Source organism: Chroicocephalus ridibundus, chromosome 8 (genome assembly GCF_963924245.1).
Source record: "Chroicocephalus ridibundus chromosome 8, bChrRid1.1, whole genome shotgun sequence".
In the NCBI taxonomy this organism is placed as follows: domain Eukaryota; kingdom Metazoa; phylum Chordata; class Aves; order Charadriiformes; family Laridae; genus Chroicocephalus; species Chroicocephalus ridibundus.
The window spans coordinates 27,240,266-27,265,509 of NC_086291.1; the positions used below are offsets into that span (position 1 = coordinate 27,240,266).

The window sequence follows — 25,244 nt, forward strand, 5'->3', positions numbered from 1 at the left end:
TGGTGCCTGCATTCCAAAGCCCTGTGATCTCCAGCAGCAATACTACTGCTGCTGCTTGTGGCTGCACCTTTCTAGTCCATCTGCTGTCATGCCTAACCACACATGTGCCTTGGCCCTGTCTTAGAGGATGTGAGCTGTTAAGCTTTCAAGCTCTGAGGATTTTTATTCTACTAAAAAAAAAAAACCCCAAACAAAACGCTTGCCTGGCACAACTGCCATAAAGTTAGCCCTATTACGACCACAGGCAGAACATGCAATCCCACTACCCTGGCGATTAGTGCCACACGGTGTACCTCTGCACGTGCAAACCAAGTTAAGCAACAAAAGAAACTTTTTATCAAAATAGTTTATTAAAAAAACAATAAGAAGCTTCACTGAAGCTTGCTATTCTCAAAACAGAATTATAACATTATCGCAGCATTCAACACAATCATAATCCACATATAAATATAATACTATATAGCTCCTGTTCGCCTTGGCCAAGTCTTGCCTGCAGCTGCACTGACACAACCCAGCCCTGCATACTTTAGTTGCGGAACCTGTTCCTCCGGGAACAGAGTTACATCCCTTCCTGGCTTCACACTGCACAGCGCTGTTTCTGTCTGGAAGTTGCACAGAAACCCAACACATCTCTTTGCAGCTAGAGGCAGTTTACAGAACACACAGAGTGACTGATGATGGCAACGCTGGTTGATGTTTAGGAAAAATAAATACACAACCAATTACTCAAGTTGTCAGCACTGCACAACTGTACAGAGCAGCTTCTGTTTACAAGAAGGAAGCTCTGCTCTGACCTGCTGCGTTGCCACCTCGGCAGCGGTGGCAGGAGGACTCTTACACCACAGAGTTTGGTCTAATGCAGGAGTCACCCCTCACTGCAGCACTTGCAGAGGAGCACACTGCCAGCAGCTGGCTGGTGCACGTCTGCCATCCCCTCTGAATGTCCTCCAACAGCATCACCCTTTGCCATCAGCTTTGCCCAAAGTCAGTATTTGTCCTTGCACCACAGCAAACAGACTGAGCGCTCAGTATCTCAGTCTTTCAGGTCAGGACAACACCATGAGCTGTGGCTTGTTTCCTCACTAGCTGAGAGGCTTCTTCTCGCTCTTCTCCATCACTCATGTCCCCTGGGCTGCTCTGGTGATGGGCGTCTTCTTGCACAGCTCCTGATAGAATTCAGATTCCAAAAACCGTGGGTATGAGTTATTCTCCATTAAGCTGTAAACTCTCTTCTGTGCTGCACTGAAGCAGGTATGTGTGGCTTCTTGAATATTCTGCGCAATCATGTTCTTAGTTTGGAAGTCTATGTTTATCTGAAATAAAAAAAAAAAACCCACAACATTTATTCCTGAGCATTGAATTCAAGTAAGTAAAATACACCATAAGATTTCTGAAGAGGAAGAGAGGGAAAATCCTATTACTACAGGATCAGACTAATGAAGTTTTCTGTTTAAGAAAATTCTTCCTTTACAGAAAGCCCGAAGTAAATCAGATATAGTATCTTTCAGTGATAAAAATCAAAGATGTTACAGGTGTGAAGTGTGGCTGTTGGCTTTTCCCAGTTAAGATGGAAACCCTCTGAAACACTGCTTGTGCCGTTTTCCAGCTCAGTGAAAAGGCGGTTAGGGAGAGAGTTAGGTTCAGGCACAGATACTAACAGTGGGGTACGTACAATGCAGGTTGGCATTTGTATCTTAAAGAGTTCAGAGAAGTAAAGAAAGGCTTTAAGAACTCATAGAACAGGGCACTTATATTTAAATAGTTTTTCTTTACCTCTTTAGGAGCTTCCTTTTCAATGAAGTCATTGTAGATTTTTTTTGCTTTTGATGTCAGCTTCTGGGGTGACTTGGTTTTCTTGAAGTCCTCACAGGCCAACCAGAACTCGATGTTCTCTTCACAGAATTCTGACTTCAGAAAAGCTCGGAAAGCAGCGAGACCATCTAGGGAAAGAAGGAAAAAAAAAAATACACATCAATTAACTAATTCCGGAATCTTGAATTTACCCATTGGTCACATCTGTTTCTACCAAAACATTCTGCTGTATTTCTAGTCTGGTTCTTTCAGCAATATCATAGCAATAAAAAAATCCCACATTTATGTATGCAAACAAATTAACACTAACAGCTTGACAGGCTTTAATTTGAGTTAGTCATTTTTTAGGTAAACACAAGAAAACCCACCCTAATTTCTGTCTGTATATTCCCTTTTGTGATGCCTGCAGAGATATTAAAACCCTCTCTCCCCAGATGGGATCTCCTGTGTTAAACTTCACAGTGGAGTAAGTATTTGACTGTGCCACAAACCTCTGGAGTATTTTTTTTTTTTTGCAATGGAAAGGATGACTCAAGTTCAAAAAGCAAATGGTAATATTTCTTAATCTCTTTGCTCTGCTCTTGAGTGCTTTTCCTTGTAGGCCTACAGTAAAACCCTGAGATCACTGAACTTCTGTGTTGCAGAATCCTTCCCAAGTTACTTGAACGCATTTGCCTTGGTTCAGCAGTGAGCTCAGGGAACAAATGCTCTTTTCACATCTGGCAAAGCCAAGCTGATAGGTATGGTTTTAACTACAAGGTTTACAGAAAACAAGTCCACTACAATAAAGTATTCTTGATGTTTTACTATTACTCTGCAATTTTTTTTTTAAGGGCACTTCTATGAATTTTGGCTTTTAACAGTTTAAAGCATTTAACTTTCAAGACCAGAATCAAAGCTATTTACATGAGAAAGGTACCATGCTGACATGCAAGGAAGCAATCTCTTACAGACATATAAACTTCACCCTTTCTTTGCTCTTCAGTGTTACTTTTTGAAGACAAACTTACATTTATTAGCAAGAAGTTCATCAAAGGCTTCTGACCACAGCTGGGCTTCTTCAGGGGAAGGTCTGCATAAAGAGATGGGGAACATTAGACTCCATTGCTCAAGCTTTACTGTTTTTGTACAACACTTGAGCTGTTTAAACAAAGTCTCTTTTTCATAACTTACCTGAAGTAGGTGCGGTGTTTCCCCACTTTCTTAGATTTCATTTTAGTGGAATTGGAGGAGTTCTGTAGGAAGTAGCTCAGTCTCGTTTTCCAATCTTTAATGCTGGAAGAACGAAGAAGACAACGCACGTTAAAAAATGACAACTTGAAGAGCTTCAGCCACCAGCCTTTTTACTGGCAAAAGCTGCAAAAGTCTTCCTGATGTTGTTTTTTCGGTTAGTCACCCTGAGCATCTGTCCGAGGGCAAGAAAACGATCTTCCCCTCGCTTCTGTCAACAGATGTGCTCACTAGCCAGTGGCCAGTGTCAGCCAAGGTACAACTGCAGGTAGCAGAGGTGGGCAAGCCACCCTGCTCCCACTGATCCTAGCCCTGCAGCCCGCTCCCCCCCGCCCCCGGGCCAGCTTCGGTCTCGGCTCGGCGGCTAGAAGCCTCCCCCTGGAGGAACCCCCGCTCCGCCCCGCCCGAGGCGGGGGGACGGGACACTCACATCGTCCTCTTCATCCTGCCCTTCTCCGCCTCCTCCGCCTCGCTGCTGCGGCGGCGGCCGCCCCGCTCCATCCGCCCGCCGTCGTGCTGCAGCGCCAGGAAGAGCGCGCTCTGCATGGCTCGCGCCGCGCCGCGCCCCGCACCGCACGCGCTCCCCCGCCGCCGCCGCCGCCCGCCCTTATAGAGCCCTGCGGGGGCGGGGCCAGCACGCCCCGCCCCGAGCCCCGCGGGCGGGAGGGCGGGGGGGACGGGGCTGCGCGGTGCCGCGGGTGCGGCTGTTGCTGGTGGCCGGCCCTGGAGGAGCTTCGCCTTCCCCCCGGGATTACGTCTCTTTTGTCCTTTATTTTGTTTTTCCTTTCTCCCCACCACCCCCCTTTTCTTTTTTTTTTTTTTTTCCTTTTTTTTCCTCCTTTTTTCATTATTGCGTTTTTCCCTTTCTCAGCTTGCCCGTGCTAGTCGCCTCCTTGGAAAGCTTTTAGCCGGTGGCACTGACGTCCCTAGGGGAAGGCGCCCGTCCCCGCAGCGCTGGCAGAGAGGTGGCTGCACTTTGTGTTCCATCAGTCAGAAACCTGCATTTCTGCAGGTATTTTTTTGAAAGGAAATAACGGGCTTTTGAGTGTGGCCAGTACGCGGGAAAGGAAAAGGAAGGACTTAGCCAAGTTTCTTCAAAAAACGAAGCAACCATCAGTTTGAGTACATGGTATTTTTGGTGTCCACCTCTCTGCTATTCATCACTTTAACGAGCTGTCTGCACATGTGTTTTATCTCTGTGTAGTGTTGCCACCTACCAGTGAATTGTATAAATTACTCCCAGCACACGAAGCTGAAATTGCCATGACTTACTCCAGCCTTCAGCTTGTTGAAAAGGCCCTGTGGTCCATCTCAGCAGTGTCCAGCTGAAGGGTATCATGTCCAAAGTATTTGGATTTAGGAATCACGTGAGTTTCTTTTTAACCTACCCTGCTTTTCTGCTCTTTCCTGTGCGTGTGTCTTCCTTTCCACAGTACTCTACAGCATGTATTTTTCTGCCATAAAAAGCAGTGCTCAGAGAGACTGTTTGATTCCCAGAACACTGGCTGACTTCAACACAATAGTGTAGCATCAAATGTCTGATCTTTTTAGGTAGTTGCTGTAGTCTTACAACTTCTCTCCTTGCCCAATATGCCGAAAGCTGTGCAAAGGCATTTTGCTTTCAATGAGATGCATGGAGAAAATGAACGCCATTTAGTTTGCGAAGGCATTTAAACAAGGATGCTTTTCACTGGTGTTGCTGTAAGTCCTTTGCAGTATATACTGATGGTCTGACAGGAAAATAAAGTTCCATGCTCTAAATTTTACCAAATCCCTTTAAATGATTTTTGCAACAGGTAGCTCTTAGTCTTGTATGTAGTACGTACAGTTTTTAATGGGAAATTATTACGAGGGTGTTACCATGGGAGGGAGAAAATGTGGAAACACTAACAGAGGTAAGGCTCTAAGTGCTGTAAAGGCATCAGTTCCAGAAAATTTACAGGGGGGGAACTTGCCAAAGAAAAGACCAGGACAGGCAGTGCCTGGGTGATGGATGGAGCTCTGCTGACTCCCTTCCAGGCGCTTCCATCGTCACTGGCTTTGAGTGCCAGGGTCAGGCGAGCTGCGCAGCTGCGAGTGATTTGGGCAGGAGCTTGCCAGGAGCTGCTGAACAGCCTGTAACACGGGCGAGGATGGGAACACTCTCTGCACGTGCGAAACTCCAAGCACACAGCCTCCTGGCTTGGGGGGGCAGGCTGCCTTGCCTGGGAGTAACAGATGGAAACTCAGCCCTGGGCCTTGCCCACAGTAGAGCCTCTGTAAGGGATCAAATGCCCTGCGAGGGGAACAGCACATTCTCATCTTCCACCTGACTCGTAGGGGATTTCCTCCTTTTTGATGCTGATTTCAAGTTTCTTTCACCTTGATTCTCAGAGTGGATTGGGGGAAAACGTGCCCAAGAATAGTGGGAACTGGAAAACTTCAAAGTCTTGTAACCTACAGTAAAGTTTGGTTAAGCATTTACCTGTAGCACACCAGAGGTCCTGCTAATGTTTGAAGCCTGACAAAATGTTTTCTTGCTGGTCCTGGAGGAGACTTGCCAGGATATTCCCAGCATCTGCCAGGTCGTAAAGCTGGCAGTAGTCAGCATATGGAAAATTGCAGCATGAATCACGTATTTGTCTGATACTTTTTATTTTAAACTTTTTAATTGCTTCTTTCAGATACCCATAAAAATGGAAATGCCAGTCAAGGAAGATGGTTATAACATTCGTAATATCTTTGAACAGCGGAAAAAATAGTGTTCCAGGTGGAATTGTGAGGTTAGATGGCCTTATAAAACATACTTACTGTAACATTAGGTTTAAAAATTATTTATATTAAAATTGAATTTTATTGCCTGCATTAAGGTATATTTTTAATTTACATTTTTATTATATTTTTAAAGCCTGGATATCACTGTCTTTTCAGTAAAAGAGAAACTTTACAAAATACTTTCTCACTTCATCATGCTGTGCAGTGTGTTTTGTGGCTACGATGCTAACCTCTGCCAGCCAGTCAATCACACATCGGCATGATAAAAGATATTTTCCATTTGTGTTTAAAAAAACAACAGAACAAAAGCATCTCACCTCAAACGATGTCATCAGTGTACTGTAAAATGACCCAGTCAGGCCTGGGATGGGGGGGACTCTTCTGGGGGGAGGGACGTCTCCCCCGGGAGCTGTAGGTGTGCAGTCCCGGCCGGCTGCACCACTGGGCACTGCCTGGAAGGGCATTTGGGCTCCCTGAGCCGTTTTAGATACACCAAACCTAACTGTTACTTTGTTTTACCAATTTCTAGTTTTTCAAAGCAAGGATGGCAAAATGGCTCAGTTCGTTAGCTTGCCTTCCTGAGGTGGGTCTGGTTTCACACAGATGCTGCCATGCACTGACTTGGCAAAGGGAGATTTGACATCTCAGCCCTGTCCTACACCGTCTCTTGCAACATCATTTTGAAAATTTCAGGAAAATTAAGTATTACCACTTTCCGGAAAAGCCCTGGATTGCAGTTGCAGCGCAGGTGTGTTGGCATAGCACGGTGCATAACGCTGCTGAAAAACAGGTGCCTCCATCTCAGGATGCCTCTTGTTGGGAACAGGGCTGTAGGGTGGGCAACCTGCCTGTGTGGCTCAAACCAGCGTCGCGACCAGCTCTCTGGATTTGTCTGTGTGTGAGCTGGCCTCCGCTCTTTCAAAACAGTGAAGCTCTTGGTAGCTGAGGACAAATACAAACATAGCACAAATTCTTTTCCTTTACATGTTTCTTAAAGCTTCAATCTATTTCTGTAACACTAATCTCATTGTCAAGGAGCAAGGGCAATGGAAAGTGAGGCGGGGGGGGAGTCTATAGCCCAAACTTTGCTATTGAAGTCGGTGAGAATTCGCTATTGCCTGCAGTGAAATCTGATGTCAGACATCTAATGACACAAGCTCTCACCCTGGAGATCACACTTCTCCTTGCAGAGGCTTTCTTGGGAATGTTCTGTTCTTTTTCTGCTTATATGATTCCTGTGAGCATCGGTGATGGCTGGATGTACAGAGGACTATAACGTATGCAATAAACAGCCAGGATGGAAGATGAGGTTTTTTCCATCTCGGTTACGTTATGTGTTGCAATAGCTGTGCTGATCTTTTCCAAGTCCCTAGTGAGTAGTTGCTCTCACTGCATAATACTTAAATCTGCGTGTCTGCATTTTCTGAAATGCCAGTCCTCTTTTCTTCTTTTTATAGAGAATACTTGGATGGTAGGAAAGAACACATGAAAAATGGTTCCAGAGACTTTATAGCTGCATTTCATAGAGCCAAGACGGGAGATTCTGCTTTTGCGTGGTAGCTCAAACCAAGCATTAGAGTTATTTGTTATTGAACCTTTGTTGTCTTTGACTAGCTGAAAAAACATATTCAAAAGAAGGAATAAGATGTTGAGCTATATCTTTTTGTTTTGTGATACATATTGCAAATTGCACAGGTGCACTTTCCTGTATTTTTACAGAGTTCTTTTTTAATTTACAGCTGTACAATCCTGGTGCTGCGTCTGTGGGATGGTTCATGTAAGCATCAGAACAGGAGATCAGCAAAGAACACCACCGTGCAACTTATAATAGCGTCAACGGAGCCTCTGTTCTTACCTCTCTTTTAGGCTGTATCTCCTCTGAGGCACAGGGGACTGATGTATTTGTACAAAAGGGCACAGAGGTGCCCAGCTACGGATGCAAACGATGTGCTTCTACGCTGTGCATTGTTAAATAATAGCAATCGTGCATGGTATGTATGGTAGGGCGCAATTTTCTGGATGAGTATTATAATTGCCACTCTTTCTGATATTTTTGTGTAAGTGAAAATGTTTACTCGAAGCCTCGGTCTGATTCTAATTCTGTTCATTGCATTCTGCCTTCCGAATCCCTTTTACAATTTCAATGGCATGTAGTGTGTGTGGGTGTTGTTTTTTGGGCTTTTGGGTTGTTTTTTTTTTAAATTGCTTGAGGCTTGTTGAGGTGAAGCTGTTGCATTCTCTGCCTTCGGCCCTGCGGGCTGTGCCTGACTGGCTGTTGTGCTTCCCCCAGCGCTATTTTCCAGTCATGAAGCTGAAAACATGCAAATCATAAGAAGCCATAGCTGGATCTAAATTTAGCACTGCTGTGGATTAACACTAGGACTGGATCAATTAAATGTTCAGTCTTAGCTAAATAGAAAATAAAATATATCTCATTACAAATGGATCTTGTTTCACTTAACAGCCAAATCCTCTGTCTACGTAATGTATAAACTAGACAGAGCTCTCTGAGAACTCATCATTCCCAGCCCGCAGCCACCTTGTTTTACGTAAACACCCACATTAGTTTATAAAAGTTCTAAAAATAGAGTTGAAATTTATCAAAAAGTGGATAAACTGGGACTATATGTCTATTTGCAGTGTTGCTGTTGTGTGGATCTATTCATCTCTGTTACAGTGACACTGTTAAAAGAATATGAATGTAGGCATTGAGCAGTCGATATTGATTCCACCTCTACCCGTGGACATTTGGAAATGTTCGTTTTTAAAGGGGAGATACTCAATAACGGCTGGCGGGAGTCAGAACAGCAGGTTCCCTGAGGACCCTGGGATAACTGTCCCACTCATGCAAGATCTGCTTTATCCCTTCTGCAAAGACAAGCTGAAAGGATACCCGCTAATATGGTCTGCATTTTAAAGGACAGGACATTCTCATATTCCTTATGTCTTTTGTCAATACAGAAAGCAAACAGCTTAGCAAGAAGCAGTGTATTTTGAACAATGACATTTTCTTAGCAGATACTGGCTGGGTTACACCATCTCGGGTAAAGAGATCTGATTAATCTTGTTTGAGGTTAACCAGGTGATACAGAACACTGGCTCCGTGTTCTGTTCAAATTGCAGTCTATTTTGTTTCCCCTCCCAAAGGCCGTATTTGTTAACCCAGGTATGCAGAGGGACATTAAACAATCAAATATGTTTGTTAAATCTGGACGTGGGCACCATCTTTATCGTATTATCTGCATATAACACAGTCGACACAGTCCTTTTGATGACTTCTGAATCCATGTTAATGAAACTCTCTCTAAATGCCTAAATGGTATTAGTCAGATGTTGATCTAGGAAGTCTCCGTGGCTCACAAAATCAATCCCTTTTACAACTCCTACAGGTGAGTCCTGTCAGGAGCACAACAGTGAGAAAGCTGAAGATTACAGAGGAGTATAGAAGTTTTTGCACCACCTAAAAATTTCAAATTTTTGAAAATAAGCATTTCCTTTGAAGTGGAGATAAAATGTCAGTCTTTCCTATTTCATGATGGGCAGAAAAGTTTAAACAAAACCATTTATTGGAAGAACCTGATCTCCATGCTGGGTGGAACCAGCAGAGGTTTAATTAGACTTTATTAGTGAGAAATAAAAACACTAGCAAAATATAAAATTTGTCAGTGGAAATGTTTTCATTTTCTTAAAAATATGTTAGGGTGGTAGTTTGTTTTTATCACTTTCAGTATTGCAGTATAGGCTTTTCTGTGAAAAGCAGAAAGGTAATGAATGTCTGTCAGAAGTGGTAAAGGATGCACAGTAATGGAGAGGAGAGAAAGTAATATCTGCGCAAATCTACTTATAAGGCAGCCTTATAGCCTTTCTACTTATCATATTGACAAAAAAATCCCAGAGTTCGTAAAGTTAAGCTCTCTGGAGTTAGAAAAGGCCAGAATGAAAGTTTCCTTTGCAATATTAGGAATCGCATATTTATCCAGTGGCACCCTGATCTACTCCCAGAGTGAAGGCTGGGAGATAAATGAGGGACAGGGTGATATTTGTCTGGCTTCATCAAACTGGGGAAATTCCCTTCGGGCTGGTTAAGGAGTACACTGAAGAGGTCAGACCATAGCCAGGATTGGACTGAAGGAGCAGACTGTTTTGTAGGTAGCCTGGGAGAGAGATGTAGCCAAGTATCTTGACAGATTAGTCATTCCCTTAATACCAAGTGTTGCAAAATAATGTCTTAATCCTCCAAGTGCATTGGTTGTAGGCAGGTACATTGTTCCCTTAGAACATTTTTCTCATCAGCGATTAGTTCAGCATTCAAAGAGGTCTTCAGAGCAAAGCAAGTCATAGCTGGTTTTCGGTGAATCATTCCACGTGGAAAATAACAGTCCAAACTTCTAAAATATGTGAATAGAACGATAATGTCACTTCTTGTATTTAAATGTATATTAAACAGGTAGAAGGCCACGGAAATTAGGAGAGACATGCTCTGCTGTTATTCCAGCGTTTGACTTACTCAGAGCAGTTACTGTCACAGCAGACAACAGTGACAGGTAATTCTTCATTAAAGAAACATTTTCTGGGATGTTTACGGTGCTAGGAAACGGCAGTGCAGGCCTGTACATTACCATGGGTTCTACTTAGAAGTCTATGAGGCTGCATATAACTCATTGACTATGTTTTGGCAAGCTCTATTTTAAATAGATGGTAGTTGGTTCCACACTATGTCACAGCCTTCAGTTAGGAGCTGTGATGAGACCTCTACATCAATGTACTCAGTGTTTTTCTGCTTGCAAGATGATGCTCCTCAAGGATTGCTTAAACGTCATTGTAAAATGAGAGTGAGAAGCCTTAATTAACAAAAGTACCAACAAAAATTTAAAATTTCTTCACTGACCATAAATACTAAAATGTACCAAATAGATAATTAAAATAAAAAAAAAGGAAATTGGGCCAGTTCTTAAAGGATGGGGTAGATTAATCAATCAGAGGTGTCCAAATAGAGAGTTGAATTTGTCTGTGAACAGAGTCTTGTCTCCAAGTTTGGTAAAGATCTAGAAATGCTGGCAAGCTGCGGAGCCACCCAAGGATGTTGGTCAGCTCATTTGGAACCTCAAAAGACACCACAAATCCTGACTCTTACTATCCCCAAGCTAGGATGAAAGACAGCAATAAAGTCCTGGGAAGAGGGTGATCTTCTAGCATGCGCCTAGAGAAACAGGGAGGCAGAACAGGAACGTGTCTCCCCAGTTCACACAAGTGGCCAAATGTTGCCTGAGTCCAACTGTGGATGCTTCCTTCGCTTTTCTGAGGTGCCACCTTGCAGATCAGCATTTATCTCCTGGCTTGTGGTTTCATTTTAGAGAGGAACAGCTACTGCTCATCAGGTGCGTTCTCTGTGATGTCAGCTGTGATTTTAGCTGATCCTTTTAGTAAGCTTTTCTTAACACCAAACTCTTTTAAAAATGAAACTGACTGTGTGGCACTTTCTAAACAATCAGTACTTTTTCTGATATGTCTTGCTCTGAGGTGTGACATGAGAGCTGCAGTTGAAGTTCTGAAATGCTGAACTTGTTTTACAGCTAACATAAAACTAGTGTTTAGTTGCTGTGGATTTTTATTTTTTTTTTAAACCAAGTTGTTTACTTAATCTCTTTGTTTTAAATAAGTTCAGTTTTTTGGTAGCTTTCCAACAAAAACTGTTATTTGAAGACTGAGGCAACATTCCTGGCAAGTCTGGAACTTAGAAAAAAATCAGGGGACAAGATGGCTTAGATTAACTCTCTGGGATATACTCGAACGTATCAGGAATCATAGGAAGCACAGGTAAATTACAAGGAGGAATGGAAAGAAGAACAAAAATTATCTTGAGGAAATTACTCCCTGCTGTGTACTATACCAATATCCACTTAATAACTAATGCCCGCTGTATTGATTACCTTCCGCTTGCTTTGGCTACAGGAGAAGCGAGGGCAATTTCTTCCATGTATTATGGCATTATTCCTCCTTTGCATAGTATATTTCCTTTATTTCAGACAAATACTCCATATACAGTTAAGAGAGATTAATTTCACATCTGTGGACAAGCCTCAAGAGTGCACTGCAGGAGTAACAGGAGCTGTTAGTTCTAAAAAGAGATTTCATTTTAAACTATCATACATGCCTAAAGGCCAAATTAGAGCGATTGTACAAGCACATTAAGTTATGGAAGAAAGAATAGCCACTAAAAACTCCCAGGACTCCAGCCTCTAAATTGGACAGAGGTAGATTTTCCAGCATTGTTCAATTAAGGGTCTGTTCGAAGACACTCAGATCAAACTACCATTATTTTCTTATTCTCTCCACATCACTCAAGAAATAGCCCAAGTTTATGCGAGTCACTGTGTTTACTCTGATGGGAAAGAAGATCAGGCAACGAAAAAAATCACAAGAGATGCTTGAGTTTGAAGTGCCAAAGCTCCTGTGATGACTCCAAGGCTGGAGCAATGATGGGACTCAACAGCAGAGAGGGTCCCCGATGCTGCTGGTGACTTTTTGCCCCCCGGTTTTGTGGAAGCTGCTCTAATAGTAGCAAACTATTGTGGTTAGGGGATTTATGCACTTTTCTATTAACCTCAGCTGAAGGGGGAATGTGCGCAGTGAATATGAGGGTGATACATGTCTTGATACACGTAGAGAAAATGACAGTGTTTACTGAGAAATTCAGAGCTTGTTTGTATGGAGAGAATAGCAAGTGAAACAAAGACGAACATGCTTAATCTCCCTGGTTCCTAACGTGCTTCATGTTTAAGTGCCAGCTCTCAGGGGTGAATTAAGATGTATTTGTAATCAGACCTGTAACCTCTCAACTATTTTTAAATGTGTGTTTCAAAATATGGGAAAAAAAAGAGTGTAGGTGTGCAGAAAATACTGTGTAAATTGAATATTAACTTTGTTATCATTGTGTTTAATAAGTAAGTGCTTTTTTATATTACTGTCATTAATGACTAATGTTGACATAGCATTTGGCAGCAGTTTCTTAGTACCATACTTCTGTTGCTGCTGGTAAGTGGTAAGAACATGGTTTCAGTCACTACTTTGCCTAGCTGACTTCATTAATGGCCTGCAACGTAAAGGCCTGAAATGTTAAAAAATATGTTCATCATATCTGGTTTTCTTGACTTCCCTTTATATACAGAATGCATCTTAATTGTATTTTCCTTACATATTTAATAGGGAAGGGGTGGACATTTGGAACTGGGTGCAGAATCGACATGTGAAAAGCCGCTTGAGACAAGAGGATATTTTTGCATTGAGAGTTTCTATGTAGGTGGTTTGCAAGTAACTGGAGAGTCAAGAAGGATTGTGGTGGTTTCCTCTGCTGTAGTTACTGCTTCTTGGGGGGTATTACACAACTACTCTGTATGCATCATACAGGCCTGCTGCTTTGAATGTTTTTTACTAAATCTTCTGTCTGCCCCATATTCTTTAATTTGCATCTATTAAAACTAGCAAATGGAGAACTGAAACAAAAGGTTATTTTGTTACAACCCAAAACAACTGACCTACTTTTGTTTTCTTTCACAGTTTGCATTTACATTTATAATGGTATTGCTAGCTAGCTCATTTTCTCTTCTGATGGGCTGTATTTTCAGTTATAATTACAGCTGAGAAATCAACAGCTTTTTATTTAACTACATCCCTCTCCCACCTTTTTTTTTCTCCCTCATGGAAACTACTATCTGGGGGGAAAAAAAGAAAAGGAATCTAGAAGTCCGAAGTCAGGCATATATTTCATTTGCATTAATTCCACACCTTGTGGAAGTTGATGACAGGCTCAGGAGGGCGGAGATCAGCTCTCATCTACTGAACCTCTAAGTAATGATCTATGGCCCATCATCGGAAAGATTTGTTGCTGTTTGCCCAAGTTCTGCTATTTCTCCTGGCTTTAACACCCCCCCCACCACACACCCCTTTTATTTCTTTTGGACTACCCAGGTTTCAATCATCATTTCTCCCATTTTGCGGTCAGTATAATTTCTGTTGTTGGGATATGTATTTATTCATTTACGGAAATATGGTTTATCACACTGAAGTGGCAGGACTGTAAGAATCCAGTCTGTTAACGGACTGCAAGATATTAAGTTGCTTGCAAATATTGTAGTTCGTGTCCGTTTTTTTTTTTTACATATCGTAGCTCTTGCAGGATACGTAACTTACCATTGCACGTCTTGCTGGTCATTAAATGCTTCTGGGTGAGCTCAGATATGACCAAATGGTCCCCAAACACTGTTGAGATGAGCCTGAATCAAGAAGGTGGTTTTCTGCCAGAAAACTGTGGCAGGAGGAGGGAGAGGAATCTAGTAAGATTTCTCTGTGCTTGCGTGTGTACTTGCTTTTTAAGTTTCAGGCTGAAGAATGAACATAGGTCTGACATTATTACAGTGAGTCCCTTCTGAGCTGGAGAAACCAGATAGGGGAAGTCTGCCTGAACAGGTGCAGTCAGACCTGCGGCCGGTCTGCCTGTAGTTTGGGCTTGGCAGTGGAGCTGTGTTACCATGATGTTTGTAGTACTGAAAAACAGCGTATCTCAGCCAGAGCGCAGCCTCATGCAGGCATGGCAGTGTGGCTTTCCTGCTAGATCTGGCTGACATCCACCCAGCTGGCAGCACAGGCAAAGCCACTCTAAGTCTGGCTGGACCCCCTCTGAGTAAAGCAGCCTTTAGAAGTGGACGGGTCATTCCTTGTTCTCTATAAGCCTCCATTTTCCCTGGCATGATTGAAAATCTACGTATTCACTTATTGCAAATGCTTATTCAAACACATTTATGCCCGGAAAGGGAAGAGATTTTATCAAGGGGTGAGAAACAAGCACTTGCCATTCTGCATCTGTGCTGATCACTGTTTATCAGCTCCTGTAACAACACTCAACACGAGACTGCATTTTGTGTGAAACAGCACAGGACCAATCTCCCACGTAGATACGCTGATTTACACCGGCAGGTGACTTGGCCCGCAACTGCACTTGCTGCAGATCTCTCTCCCTGGTTGCAGCTGGCTCTCACCCTTGCACAGGCTGAGGCATCCTCAGGCCGATGGGAGGGGAGAGCTGGGTAGCCCCAGCCCTGCAAGGGCGGGAGCCCGCTTTGGTCCCCATGTCATTTTCAGACAGGTATGCACCGGGGCTGCGCACCTAACCCCTTTTCTTCTGCAGAAAAGTCTGCCGGTGGCTTCCTTCTTCCCGTGTGTGAAAACCTCAGGCTCAGCAAACCCTTTAAAGTGATGCTGGCAGTTGGGAAGTAGCCCTCTGAATGACAAGGCTGAAGGTTTTCTTTTCTGTGTATTTTAATTTTTATTATTTTACTTTTAACATTTTCTTTCTACTCTGAGAACTGTGTATTCAGTGCTGCTGTGATTGTAACTCTTATTTTTTCCAAATCCTCAGTGAAATAGCAATACTGGTCCAATGTTTTAAGCTTTTACGAGCAGCAGGTCATTATCATTTACAGTTGCTCAAGTTTGAGAGCATGTTTATTTATAAATATTTACCCAAAGGGTAAAGAAACGAGATACTGGGCAAGTTTTCCCTAATCTACTCTACTGACATGACCAGGTTGTAACATGAAGTAGATTTACTGCAATTTTCCAGCTCTGTGGGTTCTCCTAGGTAAGGAAACCACCAATAAGCAGCTCCTAGTTGTCCTTTGTGCCAGCAAATGCACTGGGAAAAATGGGAAATTATGAAGTATCCTGAAAAATTGTGGGTGTCTATGTTGATTGCATCATAGCTGAGATTTATCACCACCTACTTTGCTCTGGATAAGCTGCGTGTATCTGGTCCAAGGACTGGATCAATAAGATTAAATAGTAATCGAGTCTTAATTACTACTGTTACAAATTATATGCTAGTTTGTATGGAAGACTACACAGGGACAACACTTGCTGTGAAGAGCATGTGATGAGGTTTTTTGATCAGTTTAGTTGGTATCACAAGATTTTTAAATCATAGGCAGCTGGGTACTGAATCATGCAGCTTCATTGTCTTTTGCATGAATAGGCTATCTCCTTTTAGTGGAGTAGCGTTTACTCTCTGTGTTTTGTCTCATGCCTCTTTGTCATTAATTAGTGAGAGTTTACACACTCAAGGACTTCTTTTCCTTAAGCTACGTGTAACCTTTGAATATTTTCAGCCATCGACATAATACGTTGGGCTTCCTGCGTAATCCAGTTGCTGGTTTTAAATAGATACATTTCTTAAAAAACTTTTCATGAAGCAGACTCCAATGAACATGAAATTATCCTCATCTACAGCAGAGCTCAATTTGGACTGGAATGTTCTCAGAGTGTGATAACAGCATTTTGTGCTCTTTGGAATTTAGGATAATTTTAGAGAGAGAGAGAGATTGAGAGCTCCAACGATTCTCTTTCTGAAACCATTTTGAGGCGAGATCCTTTCTAGATAGAGACATCCATTTGCGTTGTTTACTTCACCACAGTCACCCTTTGCTCAGTCATTACCAGGTTGTTTTTCATCAGCTCCTGGATAAATTGAACTTCTTCTCTGCTAGTTCCTTAGTTACTACAATACCAGCTTTCATGACCTCACAAGACATTCTCCGTTTTCTAGGCACATATTTTGTGAAATACCATAACACCGCTTTTGCTCCTGTTTTCTTTATCCATTTTTTTCTAACCAGTTTTTAGTCAGTAGTTAAATGTGGATGCCCTCAAGAAATGTTGCAAGTACTCAAGAAGTAAGACAAAAGCTTTGCTAGGCAATTACCATTTGATGCTTAATCATCACCCTTTTTGGAATATCATGTTCAGAACCATTTGAAAAATGTAGCAGAGTTAAGCATTCCATGTTATTTTGTTTCTTGATGCATGGGGCCTTATGGCATATGCTGTTGGTTCTTGACGAGAGCAGGCTGGGATGTTCATGGGCAGTAGGTCTCTAAATGGGTGCTAAAGGACAGTTGTTTTGGGCTTAGCTAGCTGGAGCAAGGAGACAGTGCAAAGAAGGAAAATTACAATGATCAAAGGCATGAAACTAGAACTGGGGGTCACTTGATAAAAGCAGCAGGAGACCAGTTAAAATGGAATACAAGCAAGTATGTCTTCAGCCAGCAGGTAGTGAATATCTAGAACTTGCTTGCAGAGGAGGCTGCAGAGATGGGGCAGTCATTGGGTTCAAAAAGTTGTTAAACAACACGGACAACAGATCCACAAATAGATGCTGAAAAGGGTGAAGATCCTTTAATATTCCTGATGTAACAATAGTGAATGCTGAGTAACTGTGAGGGGAATGGAGCAAAAAAGCAGTTGGTTTCTTGTGCTCTCCCTACTTAGCTGCTGCTGCCACCACTGGAGATGGACTACTGGGCTAGATCAGGCATTGCTCTGACCCACTGTGGCATTTCATACATCCTTCTAAGTTTTATTTATTGCTCGGACCACCACACAGTTAGGATTTAAAGCATTTACCCCTGAAAAGTCTACAAGTAAGGACCTTGTATGTGCACAAGATTTTCCTAGGCTCAGGCCTTATACTTTATTTGGTTAAATAGTACCATGAACATTTACACAGCTATATAAATAATCACATCCAGTTAGTGCTGTCAGCTGAGCCAAAGTAGAGATTTTAAGTGCCAAGGACTTAGAACATCTCTTTCTAATTTTACCCTGTCTCAAAGTATGTTTAGAAGATGAGGTATAGATAAAATCAGATAAGCAAAATTATTTAGTATTCTGCCACTTGTAAAATGTTTATCAGTTAAAAATGAAAGAGGTGAGAAAAATAAGTTAATCTTTTACAAGAAACAAAACCATATCTAATGGCTGGGTTAGGAGCCTGTGTTTAATAAGTGACAAGCAATGATTACAAACAGTCCACACTGGCTGTTGACAGACATCCTGTTTTTGTCGGTTTGTGTGTACTTCACAAAGAGATGCTACCTGCAGAGGTAGCAAATCTCCACATGTTGTCTTAGCTGTAGCTAATTAGCTGGAAGATGGGTAAAAAACATGAATGACTAGACTGAATACTGGAGCTGTTTGGAGATGTTCCAGCTGACTGGTTTTCTGGTAGAAAATGCTGATTCTTCCAAATGAAAATATTTTGACAGAATGTCTAGTCTTGATGAGACTATCATTTGTGCTCCTTCCAGGCTGTTGTCCCACTTTGCCAGGCTCTTCAGCAGTCTGCCAGGCAGATGGTATAGAGGTGAGCTCTTTGCCTCTTCCTCTGCTCTATGTGTGGTGCCTTCTGGCTGGTCTGGGCACCCGGCTCACTGAGCTCTCACCCTGGGGGCATGCAGCCAGTGACCATATCTGTTCTTCTAGTCCCATCAGCTGACTACATTGGCTGTCCAAGTCTGCTATTCCAGATGATATTTCTTCATATATTTGAAATATTTCACAGGTTGGATAGAAGGTAGCATCTTGTTTTGGCCTCTGAGGTGTACAGGTTCTCCATCAGAGAGATTTATTTTGTGCCTGGTAATTTATATCTGTGTGTCACGGATGTCAAGACTTCGCAACATACAAGGCAATAAAAATGTTGAGCTCAGCAAGTCATATTCCAGGAAGAAATGTCAGCTGTGAACTTCATGGAAGTCAAGACATTACCTCAAGGAGAAACAGAGAAGTCACTGATGTTTGTTTATCACAGCATAAGGACTAACTTACCCTGGTGGTGGGAAGTTTGTATTCATCTTTGTCTTTTCTGTAAGAAAACTACTGTACTAATAAGGAAGGAAGGAAGAAGAAAAATGGCACAATTGCTAGACAATTAATTCTTGCAAAAGAGAAAAAATATGTTTACAGAATAATGTTTATGTTATGGGATGGAACAACCATTAGTGAATTTAAACATGAGCTGTTTCAGTCTCTGTAACTCCCAGACGTTCCTGCTGTCAGAAGCCAGCTCTCCCTCAGCCCTACCACTTGTGCATCCTTAAAAGGGATGTGCAGTGATGTGGCTTCACCTTCCAGCTAAACAGATCAAATGGTGATTTGCTTCTGCAAGGAGTGGTCTTGCTGTTTCTCCATGTGCTGGGTCTAGTGCTCATATGACCTCTGGGTGCGATTCAGCTGGCTATTCTGGTGCAGAACTAGCACTTTTTTCACTCGCCCAGTCACTATACCTGACATGAGAGAAATAACAGGAAGAGGGTTCAGGGTAAAGCTCCTGTCAGTGCTTCTCTGCGTGTCACACTGGCTTGGCTGCGTGGCTTTACACCCTAAGGAATGCGTAGGTTACCCCTTTGTTCTGGAGCAAATCCCATGCCTGGAGTTCAGGACACTTACAAAAGGATTCCCTGATGGATAGAAGTTCAGGAGGAAAAATAGGTATTTTGTGGATCAAATGACTTCTCCTTTTTAGCGATAATTGGTGAAATAAGAATGAAGCCAGTTTTTAGAAGTGTGTGTTTTAACAGTGAGAAAAACAGAGTTGGGTTGAAAGATTGGAGATGGTCCCATGGCACAATGTTTAATATGCATCTGGAATCAAGCCTTTTCTCTTTGTTTTCCTTGGGACTTTGTAATTATTCAGGAAAAAAAAAATAGGCCAGCACAGCATCTAGATGAAGCAAGACATTGTAAAAAAAACTGGTTTGTTTTTTTTTTCCCCTTTGAAACATTTCCTTTTAACCCTGAACTGATGGGCATTGGAGAACTATGTTATTATTCCTTTCCTTTACAAGAAGAACACACCAGTCTTTCCCTATTTCTGATCAGCAGATTTCACCAAGGATACACATGACATAAGATACTTTTCTTTTTTTTTTACATTATATGTGCTAGCAAAATATACTCAGCACAGTTCAGAGTACTTGTGAGACGACCAGGTTTTGATCTTCAAATAAAAAATATGTCTGGGCTTTCCAATTTATTTGTCCTGTTTATTGACCTTTTTAAAGATAACAAACTAGCTCTCAAGAATAAAGCAACACATGAGAAGTAGTGTGGCAGGAATCCCAGTGCAGTGCAGCCTATACAGATGTTGAAAGAAAGGCTGTCAGCCTTAAGCTAGAGTTAAGAAGAGGGCTCAGTGTAGGAAGGCTGACAGTACTTTTTAAATGGATCACCGCTGGCCAGCAAAGCTGTAACAGTGTCAGGTGCTGGTGAAGAGTTATGCTGCATTTTAGTTGATAGATGGAGTTGGGGGTAGCGCTCGGGTCTGTAAATGTGAACTTTGCATGGCCCAAAAGCTTGGATAACAGAGTCTAATAGGAGATGAATGTTTTTGTATACATATTGTATGGGCTGTCTTGGTGGGCTGAATACTACAGACAAGATCGTGGATAGTTTCAAAAAACAAGTGCCTAACATCGCATCTTGTTCAATGGCACAGGGTTTGTGGTTGCAATAAGGCCTGCTGTGGTCAAGTTTCAGTGACAGTGGCTTAGTTTTAGTACTGGTATGCAGTCTTATCATGGGGCACAGCAAGTTTGTTTGGGGTTGTTTGTTAAAAATATAAGCAATCTACTTCTGCAGTGAAGTTTCCAGTTTTGACGTTCTCACATGCCTTTAATCCCTGGGAAGGGACAGGAAAGGTAGAAGCCCCAGGAGGCAAGCACATCTTACATTTTTAGAAGGTACTTTGGAGAACGCGTTTGCATTATTTTGGTTACATGCATTCCAAAATTAAAAGCAGTTTCACTACAGGAAGATGTTAAAATAATCCAATCTCATCTTGAAAAAGTGGAAAATGAACTTCCCAGTATGATATTTAAAGGGTTTCTTGTATTAAATGATCCTGTCTCTTGCAGTGCAATTTCAAAAGAATCAACCTTCTTAGGAACAGGGGTAAGATTGAAAAAAGCAGAGAAAGGATGGCTGCCAGAGCTCCTTTTTCGTCAACGGTTCTTCTTGCAAGTTTGCTGGGAAAGAAGCAAGGAATAATAACAGGAGTGTTGATCTACGTTCCTTTTCTCCAAATACGTTCTAAGAATAACCTAAAAAATATTCTGTCTCTAACCTTGCAATGGATGTTCTCTTGCCCCTCCAGGCCCTCTCCAGCAATGACACAACTGCTGGAACAGGAATAAGATCAACTCCTTATCTGGATTTTTTTTTTTAAACTAGAAATAGATTGTTAAAAGAACAACTTGAGACCAAATGTGCTCTGAAGTATTTTGTAAAAATGCTAGCTTTGTGGGGTATGCGTGTGTGAAAGTCATAAGAATATGCTCAGTCTTCTAGGATTTTTGCTTACTAACTTTAAAAAGGAAAGAGGTGCCTCAGAAGGTAAGTAATCTCAACAACTATTTGCAGACATTCCCACAAGGAAATTTTTTCGTGCCTACGAGAATATGAACAGCACTATATAATTTTGTTTCTACTGACTATATATTTTGGCTTGGCTTTGGTAGTATAAACATTGGAGTTTTGGTTGGTTTGCTGTAAATAGATGCCATGGGGATGCTGAAAATTCAAAAATGCATTACTTCTGTCATGTGTCATTTTCTTCTCATGTAGGACAGCTACCAACCAAGTTTATTTTACTGTATAGCTTTGCTACTTAGACTTACTACAAACCAGTTCTAAAGTTGCTGAAGGAGCCTAGAATGACCTTCTCCTAACAGGACCCAGTCGTGAGAACTGGGCTCCCCATTCTCAAAAAAGGATATCTGTTGTCTCATTTCCAAAATGCTTGTCTTCCATTTCCCTCATAATTGCGTAGTACTTTTAGGAAACATTCTGTGTCTTGAATCTCATCTTTTCTCATAACTAGATGGAACAGGCTTTATAAAAGTATCTTTCAGTGGGATATTGTTTGAATAACAGCTCTCTAATACTGGAACAATTTTGAAGATTAAACACATTGTTTAGCTCAGTTTATTTTTCGCATAGTTATTTAAGATGGTAAGTTAGTATGCTTTTGTGCAAAATGATCATGTTCACCAGAAGAATTAGATGATCCCACTTAACATCTGTATAGTTTATCTATAAACAGGAAAAGCAAATGCAGAATTATTAGGAGGCATTGTCTTGTTTTCTTCACACAACTCTAGTCTGAATGCCAGAGACTTCTTCCTACCCAAAGCCCAGGAAAGGCTTCTTGGACATGAAGTGCATGACAGTGGCTGTTTTGAAATTAAAAAAATTCTTTGGTTTTGGTATGCAGGCTCAGAAATTCAGAAGCATCAGGCGGATAAGGGGAGAAGGAAACATTGGGCTGCATTAAAAAAAATAGCAATAAGCCAGAGTCAAAGAAGTGGCCACGAAGGAAACTAATTTAAAAAGAAGCCCAAACAATAAAAGGTCACGATGGTTTGCAGCAGGAGGTGCTCTTCTGTACCACAGGATGCTGTCAAGGGTGGACATGGTGGAAATTCTTCTTCCGTCTTAATGAGAGTAAACCGTCACAGTTAAGCATTGTCTAAGGTGAGAATTGCTTGTAAGCCTACTGCCAAATAAAAGTACAGCAAGGAACTGAGTGGGCTTTGCCATTTCTGTGAGAAAAACCTCCTGGGCACGTCCCCGCTGTGCCGGGCAGGGCTGGCTGGGGCTCTGCCCAGCTGTGTGTGGACATGGTCACCTATGTTCCTCTCACTTCTGAGGCCATGGAGGTAGGCCCACAGGCCTCTCGGGCCTGACCCCTCACCGTGGCCAACTTTGTGGCCATTGTAGCCTTCCCAGCTCGCCTCCCTCGTGGGAAAGGGACAGCTGAAGAGGGCAGGCCCCTGCCACTGCCCCAGCTGGTCCCCCGTGCAGGTGCCCAGCCCTGCTGCCCCCATGGCTCCTTCTGTGGGGCCGGTGGCCTGTGGGGGAAAGCCTGCACCAGGGGGAGATCACCATGGAAGGAAAAGCTTGTATCTCTGTAAATATTCCGACTTCAGCCACTTAAAAACCTCTACAGATGAACAACACAAGGAAGGGTAAGAATACATGTTTTGGGCAGGAAGAAGAACAATTTATTCCTTCATGAGAAGCCAAAATCAGAGTGCGCAGGGTGTATCACAGGTACAGTCCCCATTGCCAGGCCGGCCCGGAGGCAGGGGCTCCCGCACTGTCAGAGGGGTGCCAGGCCCCACTGTCATGGCAGAGCTCCCGCTAAAACCTCTTCAGGGAGATTACTCTTATTAGGGTAATGTTACCTTAATGCTTGAGCATTGAACATAGAGCCCTGACGAATGATCATTGCAATAGGGGAACTGAGCCTCTAATTGCAGCCTGTTCACAGATATTTTCGATGACTGCAATGAACTTTATTCTGGACAGACTATCTTATTACAACCCTCTACTTGTTGTCAAATTGCAGTTATATTATTCAGGTAGCTGGAAAAGAAATGTGCTTAACTCTTAACTTTCAGAGAATGCGAGGGCTTGTTTACCATACTAGTCACGGTGTAAACATTTGACATATTTCCAGGTAAACTTATCTAATAAGTCTTACATTGCATAAAATAGTATTTTACGTTATTGACCAAAATATTTATTTAATCTTCCATTCATAAGAATGAGGCTGAAAGTCTCTCATGGAAAACAGTCAGGGTTTGGGTGACTTCCTCTAGCATGAATGTTAACTTATTATTATTACTAGCTTACTAGCAAACTTGTGACAAAAACATGGAACTACTGCAGTCATGTAAAAGTCCGTGAAAAAGGTCCATGAAATGTAGCTGAAGAACAGGGACTTCATTCTCTGGATGGCTGCAGCAGTTCCTGCCTGCAGCTGCCTGCCTGTTGCAGGGAGGGGAGCTCAGCTGCCAGCACCTGAGCCCCTATCAAGATTTGCAGCGCATCGTGTCAAGATAAACTAAAATTGCTGGTTTATGCTGTGGAGCCTCAGCAGTTATTTCATTATCAACTGAATCATTCCTGCAATAGGAAAGGAAATCTCAAAGAATAGCATACATAGCTGGATACAAGCCGTCCCTTCCTCTGATAGGGGAAAGATAAAAATTGGAGATAATTCAATTTGAGAACATAACTGCAAAACACAGGAATGGTAATAGAGAACTGTGGGAGTGAGAAGAAGGAAAAGAGACATTGAGAAGGTCAGGAAAGATACTGGGTATCACATCACTTGCAGGGTGTCATGACTTCTTGTTTTCAAGTATGTGTATGTTTAGAGGGGAATAGGAAATGGGAGGCAAGTTTTGGACCATTAAATTTGGCAAGCAGTTCCTTTGAGAATGAATTGATTAGTTTTATAATGCCTGTGCTTACAGCCAGGATTTGCTACATAGCACTGAAATGTACATTGTAAAAGGAGGGCTGTAGGGATTAGTGTGCTTTTGCAGAGCAAATTTCTTTTTTTCTCTTGACAGGAACATTTTTCCTTCCTTTTGGTAGTGAAAAGGAAACTTAAGGAATAGGTGCAGTATTTGTGAATTGCACCAAATACTACCGAAGATTGGAGTAATATTGATTTGTGTAAAAGATAAGTAGGAAAAGATATACAAAATTCTGCTTGCCCATCTTGTACAGCTTGGACAACTCACACTGTATGTGACATAGCTCCTCTGCGTACAATATATTGAGCTAAGATGAAACTGCAGTAAGTCTGAAAAAGCTGCAGTACAAACTGAATGTACTGAACAACAAAATTGATGAAAAATGGTCTTATCTCATGTTCTGTTGTAGGTTCAGGCTGTTTCCTAGCCCGATGCCAGAATTTAGTCAACAAGGTATTTTTTTTAGAATAGGATTTGTAAAGAAAATATTTGCATAGGCAGCAGATGAGGTTTTGTTCCATCCTCTTTCTTACATTGATGTTGAGGATGTGCCACTATTACTGAAAGTTAATACACCATTTTTGGACAAAACTATACCACTCTTTGGCAAGAAGCAGTCACATTTAATGAGGGAATCAGAGTAGCTCTTTAAAATTACTTAATTACCAGTCAGTACTAACTGACTAGCATTGTGCACGATGGTTAACTAACTGCTAAACTCAAATCTTTCAGCAATAGGCTTCTCTTGGTGAAATGATTTCTTATGCTACCTTGTAAGGTTAGTTATCTGTTACCAGCTGTGGAGGTTTATATTTTTCGCTTTATGTCCCAGATCTAAGCTTCCAGCTTTGTGTATAAGCATGCAAATAAATGGCTGGAATTTGAGATAGGGCAGAGTGACCGAATATCTAATTAAAACCTTGCACAGTTGTGGTTCAGGCTTATAAACTAAAGTTCATAGGAGATAATGAAATGCAGGTCATACAACTATGTTTATAAACAGTCAAGAATCTAACTTTGGCACCTGGTTTTCAGAGAAGTTTGGCACAGATTTCCTGAAGTGCAGTGTATAAGCCAATTGCTACTTTACAGCTTCTCCAGAGAGTAACTGTGATAGCCATTCTGTGATGCACCTTCTATTAAGAAAACAAGGTTAGGCTCAGATCATCACATTTTTAATCTCCTCCTCTGTATTTCCTCTGAAATCTGAAGAAATTCGGCCAGGGCTCTCCACTGGTCCATCTTTACTGGAAATTTGTGCTGAATCAATTGACGGATTCTGTAATGCTT

At 42.0% G+C, this 25,244-nt stretch overlaps 1 protein-coding gene and 1 long non-coding RNA gene across 2 annotated transcripts; one reads left to right on the plus strand and one right to left on the minus strand.

Moving 5' to 3' along the window:
- Positions 1-328: 328 nt before the first annotated feature.
- Positions 329-3,637, minus strand: RGS2 (regulator of G protein signaling 2). The gene is made up of 5 exons (XM_063344214.1): positions 3,473-3,637; positions 2,986-3,087; positions 2,823-2,884; positions 1,774-1,940; positions 329-1,313 (listed from the first exon to the last, which is right to left on the minus strand). Exons 1-5 carry the CDS (start codon positions 3,586-3,588, stop codon positions 1,119-1,121), a joined length of 642 nt encoding a protein of 213 aa, XP_063200284.1. The 5' UTR covers positions 3,589-3,637; the 3' UTR covers positions 329-1,118.
- Positions 3,638-3,692: 55 nt separating this feature from the next.
- LOC134519706 (uncharacterized) lies at positions 3,693-13,257 on the plus strand. The gene is made up of 3 exons (XR_010072280.1): positions 3,693-4,054; positions 4,247-4,409; positions 7,536-13,257. It is a non-coding gene; the product is annotated as an uncharacterized LOC134519706 (long non-coding RNA).
- The last annotated feature ends 11,987 nt before the right edge of the window (positions 13,258-25,244 follow it).

What these genes read in the sequence shown, in the direction of transcription:
- RGS2 (XM_063344214.1), bottom strand. Translation starts at nt 3,588, where the DNA reads ATGCAGAGCGCGCTCTTCCTGGCGCTGCAGCACGACGGCGGGCGGATG. An exon ending in GGCAGGATGAAGAGGACGAT is followed by an intron (nt 3,088 to 3,472) that starts GTGAGTGTCCCG and finishes TCGTTCTTCCAG; the next exon opens with CATTAAAGATTGGAAAACGA. An exon ending in TGAACTTCTTGCTAATAAAT is followed by an intron (nt 1,941 to 2,822) that starts GTAAGTTTGTCT and finishes TTCTTTCCCTAG; the next exon opens with ATGGTCTCGCTGCTTTCCGA.